Source organism: Pelobates fuscus, chromosome 7 (genome assembly GCF_036172605.1).
Source record: "Pelobates fuscus isolate aPelFus1 chromosome 7, aPelFus1.pri, whole genome shotgun sequence".
Lineage (NCBI taxonomy): Eukaryota > Metazoa > Chordata > Amphibia > Anura > Pelobatidae > Pelobates > Pelobates fuscus.
Window position 1 is genome coordinate 32,126,711 of NC_086323.1, and position 16,618 is coordinate 32,143,328.

At 40.1% G+C, this 16,618-nt stretch overlaps 1 protein-coding gene across 2 annotated transcripts in view; it reads left to right on the forward strand.

The window, feature by feature from the left end:
- MIER1 (MIER1 transcriptional regulator) overlaps positions 1-12,690 on the forward strand; it is a 32,807-nt gene extending 20,117 nt beyond the window's left edge. Inside the window, exons 9-13 of one of the 2 annotated variants that reach the window (XM_063427895.1) lie at positions 5,410-5,491; positions 6,443-6,534; positions 8,105-8,232; positions 9,018-9,154; positions 10,304-12,690. In XM_063427895.1, coding sequence (XP_063283965.1) covers positions 5,410-5,491; positions 6,443-6,534; positions 8,105-8,232; positions 9,018-9,154; positions 10,304-10,611 — 747 coding nt within the window. In that variant the 3' untranslated portion in view covers positions 10,612-12,690. Of the gene's footprint in view, positions 1-5,409; positions 5,492-6,439; positions 6,535-8,104; positions 8,233-9,017; positions 9,155-10,303 lie in introns of both variants that reach the window. The other variant, XM_063427893.1, reaches the window with a different exon arrangement.
- Positions 12,691-16,618: the final 3,928 nt, after the last annotated feature.

Below are 16,618 nucleotides of genomic sequence, written 5' to 3' on the forward strand. Positions count from 1 at the left end.
ATAGATAGCATTACACTGGGTCAACACAGTAGTGAGGGGGAGTGTCTCAGAACAACAGTAGGGGTATATAGTGCATAGGTATAGGTTTAGGGGTGAAGGGATGGTATAGCCAGGCGTATCCAAAAGTAAGTTCAAGTAACTGGTTAGGCAGAAAATCCCATACACAGGCTGAAACTTGCCAACCACCCCACTAATCCCCAGATATAAAAGTCATATAGTCACATAAACCACCTAGATAAGTTATAAATAATTCAAAAGTAGGTTCCTCACATACTGCTGCTTCAAGGCAGCCTAACGCTTATAAAGATAGCTATCTAGCTAACTAAGGAGAGTAGCTTATTTCAAAGGCATCCAGTATCAAAAAGGCTTGCATTAATACTGCTGTTAAAAGGAGTATCTCGTTCTGTCTCCTGTCAGTATTCAGTATTACTGCTATAACCAGCACTGAAAGGGTGTAGATCTGGTGCTGAGCTGGCTCCAAGGCACAATTCAATCTGTCTCCCCTATTCCCTCAGTGCTGCTGCTGCATGCCCTATCGTGCAGGCAGTCTAATACTGCATATATCTGAATGTCCAAATGAAAAGATTGCTATATACAATGTTGAATCCCCCACAACCCCCAAAAGGGTAGCCGTTTGCATTTCTCAGCATTAAAATAACCGGCAAACGCTCGACGCGCGTTTCGGCGTGGTCACACGCCTTTATCAAGAGCTCCTGGTACAGCTGTAGGGAGGTGAGTATATACCGGGTGAGAGTCCGCCCAGCGTCAGTCTACTCCAATCAGCGTTAGCTGGGGAGTGGCTAAGGGCGGGATTACAGCCCGGTCAGATCTGTTCAGAGAAAGTTATCCGGATGTCGGGTAGCTCGTTGTTGTTTGGCCATCACCATGGTGATGTAGCCGGTCGTACACTGTGCGCGCGCAGAATAGATCATGCGCCTGCGCAGAGACTTGGGTTCAGCAGCCCGATCTATGAACTGAATACAATGGAACAACACAAGTTAGCATACTATGCGTATGCCATAAATAAATACTATATAGGTTTATTAACTTTTTATATATATGATATATACTTTTCTTAGATGCAGGGGGTCCGTCCATTTAAAGGGACAGGAGGGTATGTGGAAAAAACATATATAGTTTCATACAGAACCTAGTCATTCCACTAGACCCTCCCTAGTTGTTGTCAAATCGTCCATGTTTGGACCGATGTTCTAACATTGAATTGTATTGAGTTATGGTGTGGCCCCCAGTTTTTGTATGTTCCATGAAGTTAATTCGGTTGAAGGGGACCCAGTAGATCACGGATCCACCATGTGTAGTCTTAAGGTAGACCATCCAGACAAACGAATTTCATTAATGAACAGAGGAATGTACACCTCAATTCTATGGTCATAATCCCCATTGGATTAGACCAGTACCAGGTTAAGGTATAAATACCATAAAGTTATTACAAAAAAGGATCAAGGTATAATCATAAATAGATCGTGTATGCAGGTCGAAACAGGGAGGAGGTGTATATTTATGGAGAGTTATATTCATATATACATATTTACATATTTACATTATTGTTACTGTATACATTCATGCACACAGTGGAGTCCTTGATGTGGCATACAGAGTTCATCGGTGACTCAACATAGTTGTATATTGTATACGTTTATATTGATTTACTCAGTCAGAAAACGTAACTGTGTCTAAGTTATTTAATGAGATCACCCACTGTAGATTTTTCCTAGTGGTAGTTAAATGTATGGGGAGAAGGAAAAGCCCTCATTCAGGCCTTTAGGGCTCAGGGATTTCAGTTTGTATATCCACCTACATTCCTTTTGACGTAGGAGTTTATCGAAATCCCCTCGTCTCTGGTCCCTCTTAACCCATTCTAGGCCGCAGAACCTAATATCATGAGATATACCATCATGGACGTTTTTTAGATGTCTGGAGATCGGTGTTTCCATACGGTTTTTAGGGGACCTAACGTGTTCCTTTATACGTTCCTTGAACGGTCTGAAGGTTTTACCCACGTATAGCATTTTGCAGCTGCAGGTAAGAAGGTATACCAAGCCAGCTGTATTGCAGTTAAAAAAGTGGGTGATTTCAAAGGTCTGTTGTCCATCACTATCTTGGACTTTTTTCGAATCTCTTAGGATGTATTTGCATGCAACACATCTTCCGCACTTAAAGGAGCCACAGGGGGGATTTCGGCCCAGCCAGGTCGTTTTATTTTGTTTTATTGAGAAATGGCTCGGTACCAACACATCACGGAGGTTTTATAGATCGGGAGATCGGGCTGCTGAACCTAAGTCTCTGCGCAGGCGCATGATCTATTCTGCGCGCGCACAGTGTACGACCGGCTACATCACCATGGTGATGGCCAAACAACAACGAGCTACCCGACATCCGGATAACTTTCTCTGAACAGATCTGACCGGGCTGTAATCCCGCCCTTAGCCACTCCCCAGCTAACGCTGATTGGAGTAGACTGACGCTGGGCGGACTCTCACCCGGTATATACTCACCTCCCTACAGCTGTACCAGGAGCTCTTGATAAAGGCGTGTGACCACGCCGAAACGCGCGTCGAGCGTTTGCCGGTTATTTTAATGCTGAGAAATGCAAACGGCTACCCTTTTGGGGGTTGTGGGGGATTCAACATTGTATATAGCAATCTTTTCATTTGGACATTCAGATATATGCAGTATTAGACTGCCTGCACGATAGGGCATGCAGCAGCAGCACTGAGGGAATAGGGGAGACAGATTGAATTGTGCCTTGGAGCCAGCTCAGCACCAGATCTACACCCTTTCAGTGCTGGTTATAGCAGTAATACTGAATACTGACAGGAGACAGAACGAGACTCCTTTTAACAGCAGTATTAATGCAAGCCTTTTTGATACTGGATGCCTTTGAAATAAGCTACTCTCCTTAGTTAGCTAGATAGCTATCTTTATAAGCGTTAGGCTGCCTTGAAGCAGCAGTATGTGAGGAACCTACTTTTGAATTATTTATAACTTATCTAGGTGGTTTATGTGACTATATGACTTTTATATCTGGGGATTAGTGGGGTGGTTGGCAAGTTTCAGCCTGTGTATGGGATTTTCTGCCTAACCAGTTACTTGAACTTACTTTTGGATACGCCTGGCTATACCATCCCTTCACCCCTAAACCTATACCTATGCACTATATACCCCTACTGTTGTTCTGAGACACTCCCCCTCACTACTGTGTTGACCCAGTGTAATGCTATCTATCCACTACCAAATGTATCTCCCGTCTAGTGTATACTATTACAAGGAGAACTTTGGATATTAGACAGTATTCACTGACCTAGTCTGTGTGGTTGTGTATATGAATATATACATAGGGGCTGCTATCACGGTCTTCAGTGACCAAACAGTCTCCTATGTACTACTTTTGATTGTAACGAACAATAGTATTGATACACAATTCACCTCAGCCTAACGGTGCAATCCCACCTTTTCTAGCCGTAATACTTGTTAAGTCTTACAGACTGTGGATATTTAACTCTAGAGGAATTTGGTGTATGTGACATCTGATCTAAATTTATATTGTACTATATATTGTACTCTATACTCTAACTACAATCTAGATATCACTGCCATTCCCAATACCTGTGGACAATATCCATATTGCATTTACTCAGCTTTTAATTCACTTGTATTTTCACGAGTGTGTCACTATCACTTCACTGTATATATTTTTTTTTGTGTGTTGTCCGTAAGCGGCCAAATAAAGGTTATACCGTACATTTATTCAATTTCTATAGAGATATATCTTTCAGTGAAACAGGGGTCCATTTCTTTTCCAACTTGAATGGAACACCCGACTTCACTTTAGTCTTTTTTCGTTTAAATGAATCTGTGTGATTTGCTTGGTGACAGAATTAGTCCCAGTAGAGAATGGTTTCTCTGAATGGTAAAGGTTAGCACTGGAATTGTAAAGAAATTGGTGCTTTGTGCTGTCAAGTGTTTTAATCAGTCCTTGAGGTTGAGCTCATTCCTCGACCTACAGGAACGATCCATTTGGATAAACCCAAAAGAAAACATGAATGTTTTATTTATTTATTTTTTTCTGCATGTTTTATTTTTTTGAAGTATATGGAAAAAAGAGCCTACAAATCTGGTAGTCTTTGCAAGCCCTCCTCTTTATTCCCAGCACTCTATTTCAGTCTGTGCCAACAGATTGGCCAGCCACAGGCTTCCAATTGGGAAGTCCCTATACTGAAGCCACAGGCTCACAAATTCATCTTCCCATGTGTAGACTGAGAAGTGGTGAAGGCAGTTATGCTTTTGCCACACGTTTCTCAACCCGTGGCAGGCCATGCGCTTTGAGCTGGCTGGCCACTTAAGCTCCCCACAGTAGGCAGCCGGCTCTGCTTTAAGACAGAGTAGGCAACTGCTTATCTGGATGCGAGAATGGAGGCAGCAAGGGAGTTGTAATGTCTGTGCTCTGATGATTACACAAGCCACACACTGGACCCCATGCAAGGGATCCACTTCAGCTTTCCCAAACGTAGGGAAGCTGGGTGGACTTAAATAAATAAAAATATGTGTGTGTCAAATCAGTGACTGTGTCTGTTGGTGCCTTGTGTTTCTTAAGTGTCTAATTAGTGAGTGTGTACTGCAGGGGTACTTCTATGTAAAAAAAAAATAAAAAAAATATTAAGAATCACTGCTCTGACCTGTATGCCACTTCCATTAGCTGTGTGGAACCTTTAAATGCCAGACTGTGTTACTTTAAACGCCAGACTGTGTTACTGGGCTTGTCTTCAGTAAATATCGGTAGACATTTAAAGGGTGATAGGCTCACATAGCAGATGTGCCTGGTTGTCATTCTGGGCTCTTGTCTTTGCAAAGACTTGTCAGAGAATGCTTGGTGAAATAGCTCAAGTGATTTCAAGCAGTTTCTGAAATGAAACTCCCCCTTCCCCATGCACCTGGGAGTTAAGACTGTGGCATATTTGGATGTGGTTGGAAAGCAAGTTTTCTTGTGAAAGGAAGAATCTTCCCACATCCAGTCAAGCCAAATGTGTCTTCAAGTCCATTTGAAGCTGGTTTGCCATCTACTCCCCATCTCTACCTCACATCTTTAACAACCAGAGTGAAGCTGTGAAGGGTAATTTTCCTTTTACCCTATATCATGGTAAAACAATATGTGTAAACATGGCGTTGGCAAACCCTAAGCTGGCTTGAATGAGCAAAAAGTCGGGATGCATAATGGGGGGTTGGGGACTTTGGGACGTATGAATCAAATAAACCACCAAGCAAATTTGTAACCTAACCTGTACATTGTGTGAGACCCCAAGGGTGTTCCTATAGTTTTTGTAATTCATTTTTTTTGAATAAGTTGTGCATGTTTAAGGAAGAAGTCCAATATATCCTTGTTTGTTCCAGGCGCTGTACGAACTAGTGAAATGTAACTTTGACACAGAAGAGGCTTTACGGAGATTAAGATTTAACGTCAAGGCTGCACGAGGTGAGCACAACTTATGGTGCACTAAGTTTCAGGAGGTACATGGCTCTATCTAGCTCTCGTGATCTTCCTACCTTTCTGGTGTTTTCTTTATCTGAGGTTATCGTGCTCAATATATTTATATTATAGTACAAAATAAAGCTCTTACAAAAATGGATGTGGTAAATTTCTCTGCCATAATATAGTATATGTGCAACCTCTTGTTCATTTATAGATGCCCATATTTTCTATTGCTGAACTACCATTCTATAATTTAGAACAGATACAGACTTAATATTAAAGACAGTGTGTACACGTTTTATAAAACTACTTTCCTAATATACATATATATTATAAGACCTTTATAAAATGCTCACAATCCTTTTCTCATTTCTGGTCCAATTTTTTTTCTGATTTTTTTTTTTTTTTTTTACCGTTCCCTTTATCCACCATGACCTTTTTATTGACCTTCTTATACAATCTGTCTCTATATCGTGATGTCACACTCTGCCTCCTGTGTCTTTATGGCTAGCAATGTAGAGTCACAAACTCATATTCCTGGCTGGCGGTTTATCTGTCTCTGTAGTATGCTCCATTGCTTGCTGGCTGTTGTACTGTCTCTCCTTTCCACACTTTGTTCCTGGCTGTTGTGCTCTGTTGCTAGCTGTTTGACTACTCTGTGCACTCAATGTAACAGGCTGTGTTCTGCCCCTTATCACAGTGTGTTGCTGGTTGTTGCTGCATCTTTCTGACTGTATTGCTTGTTGCTTTCTGCCTTTTATCACACTCTGTTCCAAAACTGCGTCTGTACTCTTTCTGTTTCACGGTCATCTTTCACCAATCCAGTCCCATTTTTACTGTAAACAACCTAAATACCTAGTAATGTAAAGCACATTGTGTCTGTAAAATGCCACCAAATGTCATGGTATCTGAAATCTGGCTACAGGTAGATATTAATATTGTTTTCCTCAGAAGAACTGTCAGTTTGGACGGAAGAAGAATGTAGGAATTTTGAACAAGGACTGAAGGCATATGGGAAAGATTTTCATTTGATTCAAGCGAATAAGGTAAAATGTATCTTTTTTTTTTTTTATTTATTGATTTATTTATTTTTTATTTTTTATTTTATGCAGTGCATAGTTAGTTAACATACGTGCGTGAGGTACCGCAACGGCAATCCTCTCGCAATGTTGAGACACATGTTACAATGGGGTAGTTGAGAATACATGCACTATTTTTTGTTTAAGTAGGTAGGTTAGTAATACTGTAATGAGCACAAAAAGAATTCAGCGCTAGTAATCACAAAATTAGTCAAGGTAGGCAGCAACCCAAATGAAGGAAAACCCCTCGGGTCCTTCGGTGGATAGATATAAAAGGATATGGAAGGGCTGCGCCAAATAAGGGTAGATAGTCCAGTAAAGTATTGCTAGGGTGCCAATAGATGGTCTAGGATACTTGATAGAGTTCCTCTGTGGATGCGTCTAGTGTAGACCGTTCCGTATATGTAAATACAAGAGGGGTAGAGGCGACTAATGGTATAGTAGGAAAGTTCAGGGTGTGATAGGTAACAAAATGTAGAGAACTCACATTCAAGAGAGCTATGGCCAGCTCTGGTGTGGTTTGCGTACAGCGGTATAATCCCCGCTTATGGGATATGTAGGGAGGGGGTCTCCGTCAACACCGTCTGGTAGTCCAGAACTCGGAAAAGAAAGACAGAAAGCGACAATAGTGCTCTCAATTTTGATGTGGTTCAGTGTGCAGATAAGTAGAGGTAAAAAAAACTCACATTTGAGGGAGCTATGGCCAGCTCTGGTGTGGATAGCGTACAGCGGTATAATCCCCGCTAATAGGATATGTAGCGGCGATACGTCCGTCAGCACCGTCTGGTGATCCAAGGCTCCAATATAGAAGAATAAAAAGCAGCAATAGTGCTCTCAATTGTGATAGGTTAAGAGAGTAGTAGAGGAAATAAAATAATACTCACAAAGATAGAGCAGAGGTACTGCTCTATGGATAGGCGCTGGTGGTATGATCCCCACCTAGGATTTCTTGGAGTACTGGAACTTTAAAATTACCAGTGGAAGTAAAAGTAACCAGGAGAGGTTAAAATGCCAGGAATAGGTAAAAAAAAAAAAAAGTTAAAAGTGCAGAGAGAGTGCAATAAAAAGATTGGTACAATAAAGTAGCCAAAAAACTTTTATTGATCTAAAATACACAATAAAATACAGAATTAATAACCATAAACGCGTTTCACCATAAGTGGCTTATTCAGAATGGGTTTTTATCCCATTCTGAAGAAGCCACTTATGGTGAAACGCGTTTATGGTTATTAATTAGAGAGCAAGCCTCTCCTCAGCTCTGGTAGCCCTGGACATCTGGGGTCGCAGTTGTGGGCTATTCTCTCCCTCCAAAAGCACAGTTTACAGGCGTAAAAGGTTATATTTAGCAGGAGCTGATCTGTCCTGCGACCGCTCAGCTCGGCGGCCCGGCCCCACCCCCCTATCTTTTTTTTTTTTTTTTTTTATTGTGAGATCTAGCATGATCTGTGTGAGGTTGGAAGGTTTAACCATGCAGTTCTAGATTTAAGGCACTGTTGATATTATAGAAATAAACTTAAAACTATCTAATTCATTTCAGGTGAGGACCAGGTCTGTCGGGGAATGTGTAGCATTTTATTACATGTGGAAGAAGTCTGAACGTTATGACTTCTTTGCCCAGCAAACAAGATTTGGAAAGAAGAAATATAACCTGCATCCTGGTGTCACGTGAGTATTTAATCCAATGCATTACTTCTGCATACTGCCCCCTGCAGCTGGGTTGTATGTGTAGAGCTACTTAGGCAACTGCTTTTTGATTTGATGTGCATCAGCAGCCGTAGTTATAAATGGAGTTGGTTGGTGATGGCAACTGCACTAGGACTGCTGTCCATTTAGTGCATTATTCCCAATTTACTGCAAGGATCTGGCAGTTTTTATAAACTCCATTTATAGTAAGCTGAGAAGGAGCCTCTCCTTAGAGGTTGGAATTTTGCGTCTTATAATATATAAATGTTTGAATGGGCAGCAGACTAGGCTACGCGGGGTATCTGTTATCTTCACTCATAAATGATGTAGACCAACCTATTTCCATACACGGCAAAACTCTTTACGCTCAAGCTGTTTGCCAGGTCCTTGGCATAGATCATTATACAACACCAGTAATTGCATGACACCTTTGATTGTCTGTTGCCAGGATGCTAAGGTGCAAAATATGCACAGAATTTACAGTCTGCGTAGACCAGTGACACTGCTGGAAGTGGAGTTATCTATCCAGCAGGAAAGGGCTTTAACTCTGTATGTGCAGTGTTACAGACTCCAAGCACCATAACCTCTTCAGCTCACTGCAGTGGTCAGGGTGCTCGGAGAAACACTTTAAGTTTGTGCATTAAAACAATAAACCTTTAAATGAAAATGACAGTTGGGCATGTCCTCTTTGGTTTAGTTGGTATTAACAAGAAATGTGTGTGATAGAATTTTGTTATTTAATGTATTCTGGTTTGTACATATTTAAGGGATTACATGGATCGCCTGCTGGATGAAAGTGAAAGTGCTGCGTCGAGCAGAGCACCCTCCCCGCCGCCGGCTACCTCAAATAGCAGTAACAGTCAATCGGAGAAGGAGGATGGCACACCTGGCACTAAGCAAAATGGTATGAAGGGGCTTCTGTGCACTTTATCAATATTTGTCTTTGCATCAAATAACTTAAACAAAACCTTATATTCTTCCTGTGCTGCAAACTTTGATGTAAGTAACTCATACATTGTCTTGTAATTAACAGAGCACAATGTATAGCTTTTTCTTTATATAGAGCAAATAATAATGCTTTATACTGCGCTGCAGATCTGTGGAGGGATAAGAGGAAAGCTTTGTTTATGGCTTTATGCCTGGATTATTTTGGAACCGTTTTAAAATATAAAATAACTTTATGCTTTCATCAGCATCACATTATCAGACCTGTTGACTACTAGCCAGTGTTCCTTAAAGTAAATAAGGCCCGCAGTGGCCACAAAGGATAAAATCACAAATATGTGCCATTATTTGTTGATCCTTTTCCCCTAAGCAGAACTGCAGATAAAACAAAACCTCATGAGCACCAATCACTATTATGCCTTTTATATCAACAGATTTGTATTTAAGATCTCTATACATATAGTCTTCACATATATCTCCACTGTTTTATTCACACAATCATCTGTTTGCTCCTTTGATGAGTAGTGCAATAGACACAATACATGGGCTGCATATTGAGAGTGGATATTTTTATTAAATGTAACATAGAACCAAAGTTTGTGTTAGCTCAATGTATAGACTTTTTGCAGAGCCCAGCTACTCACCACTAGGTAACCGTTGGCTGAGTGCAGTGCCGAATGATGTAAAGCACAAGCCTGTGTTTATGAGTTTTTCTTTTTCACAGATACACCCTATACCCTAGCACGGGGGTAGGTAACATTCGGCACTACAGATGTTGTGGACTACATCTCTCATAAAGCTTTAACAGTCATAATGCTGGCAAAGCATTGGTGGAGATGTATTTCACATCTGGAGTGCCGACTTACCTACTACTGACCTAGCAAGTGCTTCAACAGTGTGTTTATGGTGACTGAATGAGGAACCTTCACAATCAGAGAACTAACATTCCACCTTTCAATACATAACTGAAGCTGAGCCTGTTATCCACACAGTTTGGAAATGGCATGCTCCTTTTATATGAAACATGCCACAGATTTATTATGCAGTAATCCTGCCTCTTGCCTACAAAGAATAAAACAATCTAACATGGCTGGACATTTTATTGCAGGTGTAGCTGCCAATGGCCCTTCCGAAATGTCTACGTACAGAGATGAAGCCAAGCCAGAACTTGCACGTTTAAATGGTCCAAGTCTTGGAACTGCCGACCCTTCCTCCAATGACACAGACACCAATGGTTACAACCAGGAAAATACTATGGGTGACTCCAAGTTTAGCCATTCTAATGCAAGACATGACTCCGATGTAGATGAGCAAAGTGATCGATCTGTAAAGAGGCGAAGAATTGACAGCCCTGGGAAAGACAGCCCAGGATCTTCTGAATTTTCTCAGGAAGTTTTCTCAAACAACAAAGTTTAAAACAATTTTGAAAATTCTTGAAGTCTCAGACACTTTTGAAACAAACGCGTTTCTGGGAAACTTGTAATTTCAGGGCTGGCTGGTTATTTATCAAACTCTATATCTATCTTGTTTTGGAGGGTTTTTTTTCCCTCTGCTGAGCCCCTGCAGAGTTGAGCCCAAGACTACGGTGAAAAACATTTTTGTACAGTTCAGAAGGGGCAAATTTTGGATTCGTATTTAAAAATAAAAGCCTGCCTACAGAATGTATTTTTATCTAACACAGCAACACGTGTAATAGAGCTGGAAACTTACTAATAATAATTCTAATTTATCCTGTTTCTCCAAAGCAAGCAGGTAATTTTAAACGTTTGTTTCAAAAGATGTCCGATGTGGAAATTGCTAAAGAACGCCAGGGAACCTGAATGCTCCCACAGCGTTTTTATAGATAGAAGTTGAACAAATAAACCAAATGGTTTGTGTTTATAAATTTTATTGACATCAATGATGTCTTCTATTCCGATCTGGGCCGATAAAGATACCTTGTGTATTTTTCCAGATTTCTTTGTAACCTTTGAAAGATTTTTACAGTTGCCTATGTTTTGATTGAACTGCCCTTTCTTAAACAAAGCTTGTATAATTTTCTTAACTTGTACAGTTGATAAACTTTTATTATGAAAAATAATATTATGATGGTTGTATGTCCACTTTCCTCTCACCAAGGTAAAAAAATGGTGGAAAAAAGTAAGAAAAAGAAAACACACACATTTTTATTCCTTAGCATTTTCAGTGTTTACTTGGAGGTATCTACATGCCGAAATGCTTTTGTTCATCTGTCATTCTCAAAAAGCAACATTTTGCTGGTTAATCAATTAATTAAAAACTACACTCCACACTGTGCCCATTTAATCTGACAATGTCTGCTTATTTCTATTTTTCCCCCTCACTCTGAATTGTAAACTTGATTTGGTGTAACATTGTAACGACGGCTTATGAAGGAATTAATAATGTATGTTTGGATTTACTAGGTATTTTGATTTGTGGACTTTCATCAATGGCACATTTTGGGGGGAAATCTTCAATTTATGATCACTGCTAAATATTGACATTTTGAACAAGTAGACCTGTTATTTTAGTAACGCATATCAAGCAAATTCCATATATTTTGTAACTCGCCATGCAATTCGTATATTTCCAATGCCTGTGTATTTACATTTGAGATTTATACTAAAAATGTAATAACGTAAGCCTATTTTCTGCAGTTTAAGTCGTTTAAGTGGGTGCATGATTAATACTATGCCCAGCTTTGTGATTGAAGCACAACCTCTTTCTTATCCAGTGAATCCCGTCTCTTGTCATCTTTAGACTAACTCCAGGTGTAAAAATTGAATAATGTAGCTCATTTGCTTATAACAGATATTAAAAATATACGCAATGGTCGCTGTAGCATATTTTGGAAACTCTATTAGATCTGTTTACATGTGTATATAAAATTTTACCCTCTGGTTATGTTTTAGAAGTAACTACGGAATGGGGATGTGTGGCTTATAGGTTATTAACCCCTTTCACTGCCAAGGGGCAAGGCAGGTTCCATCGGCTGTCACAGGAAAAATCTAATTCCAACAAATTGACACATGTCCCTGCTTTGTGAACACCCCCAATCCTCAGATCTAAATATATTATGTGAAAGATAAGCATAGGATTTTAATAATTTATTTTATATCAGCAGCTTTAGATATGTATATGTGACTTTCTTTTTTACAGATTTGTGTTCATGCTGCCCTTTTAAGTGTATATTAAATAGTTTTGTAAAATGCAGTGTATGCTGGGTATAAATGATTTTGCAGTCATGCCGTTTTCGCCCTTTTGACACCTACAACTAATTTTTAACCCATTATGTGCTAGATGTGCACAAATTGTTGCACTGTGTTGCTCCCTCATCTGGTGCACAACAGGTTAATTTGCTTCCGCAAGCCAATATGTGGCAGCCTTAATATTAATATTAAGCAAGTGTGTGAAATGTACATTGTTTTATCCATTTCATTTGTGTAATGCCACTTTAAATTTCCCAGTGCATCATGGTATTCAGAAGCAATTTTTTGTAAATGTGTTTTGTTTTTTTTGTGTGTGTGTGTGTTTTTTCCATTGTTTTAAAGGTTAGTTTCTCTTTTCCACCAATGGCCTAGTTTATTGCACTATCTATCCTGTTTAAATCCATGGAAGTTTACTTCTATACATTTACCCACAAATTATTTCTACTGTTTGAAGGTTTGTGTTTCAACCAGTGAATTGCTCTGTACAAGTGAATCTGTTTTTGGTGTTCAGTTGTTTCTTGGAAAATGATATACTGCATTATTCTTGCTCATCTCGTCCAAACTTTTCATTGAATGTAAGTTATCGCAGAGTCACATCTGATGTCTGCTCACATTTCAGCCATTTTTCACTCATTTTGCACTGTTGGTATTTTTGCCGCTACTCCTTGACTTTTGTCTGCAAAAATCTATTAAAATATTGTTTTGGAAGCAGTCTTTTGATTTGTGTTCTGTGGAATTCCTCTGTAATGTCCGGTAAGGGCAATGCAAAGTAAAAGTTAAATAGAGATAAAATTGAAGCTTTGTATAAAACTTATAAAGAGAAGACATTAAGAATTGTAAAAACTAAAATAGCAGGGCAACCCTCCAATGTGACGCTCCATTTGAACATTCCATTGTATGAACGTGTGCTATCAGTCACTCTACTCTCTTACTAGAGTCGCCAAAGCGCATGCTCCGTGCTTGCTGTGTGCAGAGAGCAGAAGGACCACCTGTGGGAGATCTTTTCTGCTCTCCTTTGTCTGTCTTCAGCATAGTCTATTGAGTTCCGACCACGCTATCGCGCATGCGCGGTCTGAACTCCCCAAAATGGCGCCAGATTTCAAATGGATCTGCCTATTTATACTGTGCAGATCTTACGGTCAGCATTGGTGCTAGGCAGTGAAGGTCTCCCGTGTCACCAGCCACCCCACACGGGTCAGAGGTTTTAGAGGTATGATCCTTTAGGTTTCTAATCTTTAAAACTCTCTGTTTTTATTTGTTTAAACTACAAATTTGGTTTATTTGATTGTGTATTGCAGATATGTCTAGTCCTGTTTCTACTGACAATATGGATAAAGACAAAGTACCTACTCCTGCTACTAAAAAAAAGCCAGTTCTAAAACTAAACCTCTCTGTTGTAGTGAATGCTCCACTCCTTTACCAGATGGGTTTAAAAGGAGTGAAAAGTCTGTACTATTTGCTCTTCTTTAACGCTAGAAAAAGAGATGAAATCCTTTTTGTCTTGGTTTCAGGATAATTTGGCCCAGACTTTTGAGTCTTTTAAAGAACCCGCTCTCACTTCTCCTATAAAAGCTACTAAACAAAAAGCTAAAAGGAAGAGAACACCGTCTAGTTCAGAACTCAGGGGGAATGTTTTTTTTCATATTCAGAATCCTCTAGCGACTCTTCTGATAATGAGGTGGGGTTTCCTCATGATGATTTGAGAAAATTTATTAAAGAGGTTAATGTGATCCTTGCTGATGAAACGATAGACAAAGCCAAGAGTAAAGCACTTCCAGTCCAACAAAAATTGCTGGATTTAATTTTCAGAGAATGGAAGAACCTGGAGAAAAGGGCTTTTATCTCCAGACATTTGAAAAGTATTGTTAAAATACAGGATGAAGATAAATGGGAAGAACTACCGGTAGTTGATATACAAGTGGCTCAATGATCTAAAAAAAACTACCTTACCTATTGGGGAAGTTTTTGGTCTGAAAGACCCTATGGATAAGAGGGCTGAAACTTCCAGCAGAAGGGTTTATCAGGCTGCAGGTTTTCAGGCTAAAGCTGCATTAGCCGGGGCTTCAGTGGTGAGAGCACAGAATCTTTGGCTTAATACTTTGGAAGAAGGTCTGGGTGATAACCAAGACAAAAGCCTGTTCCAAAATTTAAGGTTGTCTAATGAGTACCTTATGGATATTGTCACGGAGGTGATTAAGCTTTCGGCTCGTGTCATGGGTTTGACATCTGTAGCCCGAAGGGCACTGTGGCTTAAGGCCTGGACAGCAGACACTGCATCAAAATCTGCATTATGTGAACTTCCCTTAGAGAAGAAAAATAGTTTGGTTCTCCTCTAGAAGAGTTAATCCGACAGATGTCGGAAACCAAGAAGGCCTTGCCTCAAGACAGAAAATATTCCTGGAAACCCAGGTACAGAAATTTCCAATTCAACCACCGTAGGGCATTTCAAGAAAAACCCAGGTTTTTTTTGTCAACAATGGAGAAATCCAAGATTTGACACACAAAAAGACAATAAGTCGGACTGAAACAAATGTTTGACGCCATCAGAGTGGGCAGAAGGTTGGAAGGTTTTGTTCACAGATGGAGGGAGACAACTACAAATCCATGGATTTTAAATCTGGTGCAAAAAGGATACCGAATTAAATTCTTAGATGTTCCAAGGCCAAGTTTCCTTGTTTCCTCCTACCAGTCGAAATTAAAAAACCAAGCCCTTTTTTCTGCCACTGTCTCCTTATAAAGAAAAGGTGTGGTAGAAAGGATTCCAAATTCCCAAGTTTATCAAGGGGTATACTCCCGTTTGTGCCTAGTCCCAAAACCGGACATGTCTTTTCGTCCAATCTTCGATCTAAAAACTGAACAAGCTCATTCCTTACCAACATTTCAGAATGGAGACTATAGCGTCTGTCACTCATATCCTTCGGAAAGGAGATTTCATAGCTACTTTGGATCTAAAGGATGCCTATCTGCATATTCCTATGGATGTGAACTCAAGAAAATACCTAAGGTTTGCTATAAGGAAAGGGAAAATTATCCATCATTTCCAGTTCAGAGCCATTCCATTCGGGTTAGCTTCGGCACCCAGGATTTTTACAAAGGTCCTCACACTGGTCACAGCTCTTTTAAGATTGCAAAGAATCACAGTAGTACCATACTTGGACGACTGGTTTATAAAGGCAGATTCAATAAGATGTGGCCTATACACTAGAAATCCTGGAAGAACATGGTTGGATTATCAACCTAGAAAAATCACACCTTACCCCTACAAGGTCTATCCTGTTCCTAGGGTTTTTGATCAAGTCAGACACTCTGTCGATTCATCTTACAAGAGAAAAAAGGAAAAAGATAAAGATTTTGATAAAGAACCTTCTTCGGATGTCAGAGTGTTCGGTGAGGAAAGCCATGCAGGTTTTAGGTCATCTGACCTCTACAATCCCGGCAGAAAAATGGGCCAGAGCGGAATCAAGGCCCTTACAGTTGGAAATTCTTGTCCAATGGTCAAAGAAGGAAGAAGACTTGGATGCAATAATGAGTATATCAGATCATACAAAAGAAAAAATCTCTTGGTGGCTGGAGGAAAAATTATTTACAGAAGGCCTGTCCTTTCGTCAAAAATCTTGGATCGTGATTTCGACAGACGCCTCAAACACAGGTTGGGGGAAAAGGAAACAAAGGAATCTTCAAATTTCAAGGAGTTGTTAGCAGTACTCTACGCTCTTCAGCAGTTCAGTTTTCATTTTGGGGAAAGCTGTAAAAATCCAGTCGGACAATCAGACTACTGTCTCCTACCTGAACAAACAAGGCGGTACAAGAGTAAAGAAATTGTATCTCCTTTGCTCACGGATTATGTCCTGGGCTCAGTCATCTGGACGACATTTCAGCCGTTCACATTCGTGGTATAGACAACGTGGTAGCAGACGATTTGAGCAGATCAAAATGGTCCCAGAACGAGTGGTCTCTCAATCAAGAAATTTTCGCTCAGCTGGTGGAGAGATTCAGTCTTCCAGTCATAGACCTTATGGCAAGAAGATCCAATGCAAACGTGAGTTTGTTTGCCTCTCTCTTCAAGGTAGACAGGCCGCTTATAATGGATGGTCTTTCGATCCGGTGGGAGTTTCCCCTTGCTTACATTTTCCCCCCAATAAGCCTAATCCCGAGAATTCTGCAAAAGGTGACATCAGATCAAGCACGTCTTCTGGCCATAATGCCGTACTGGC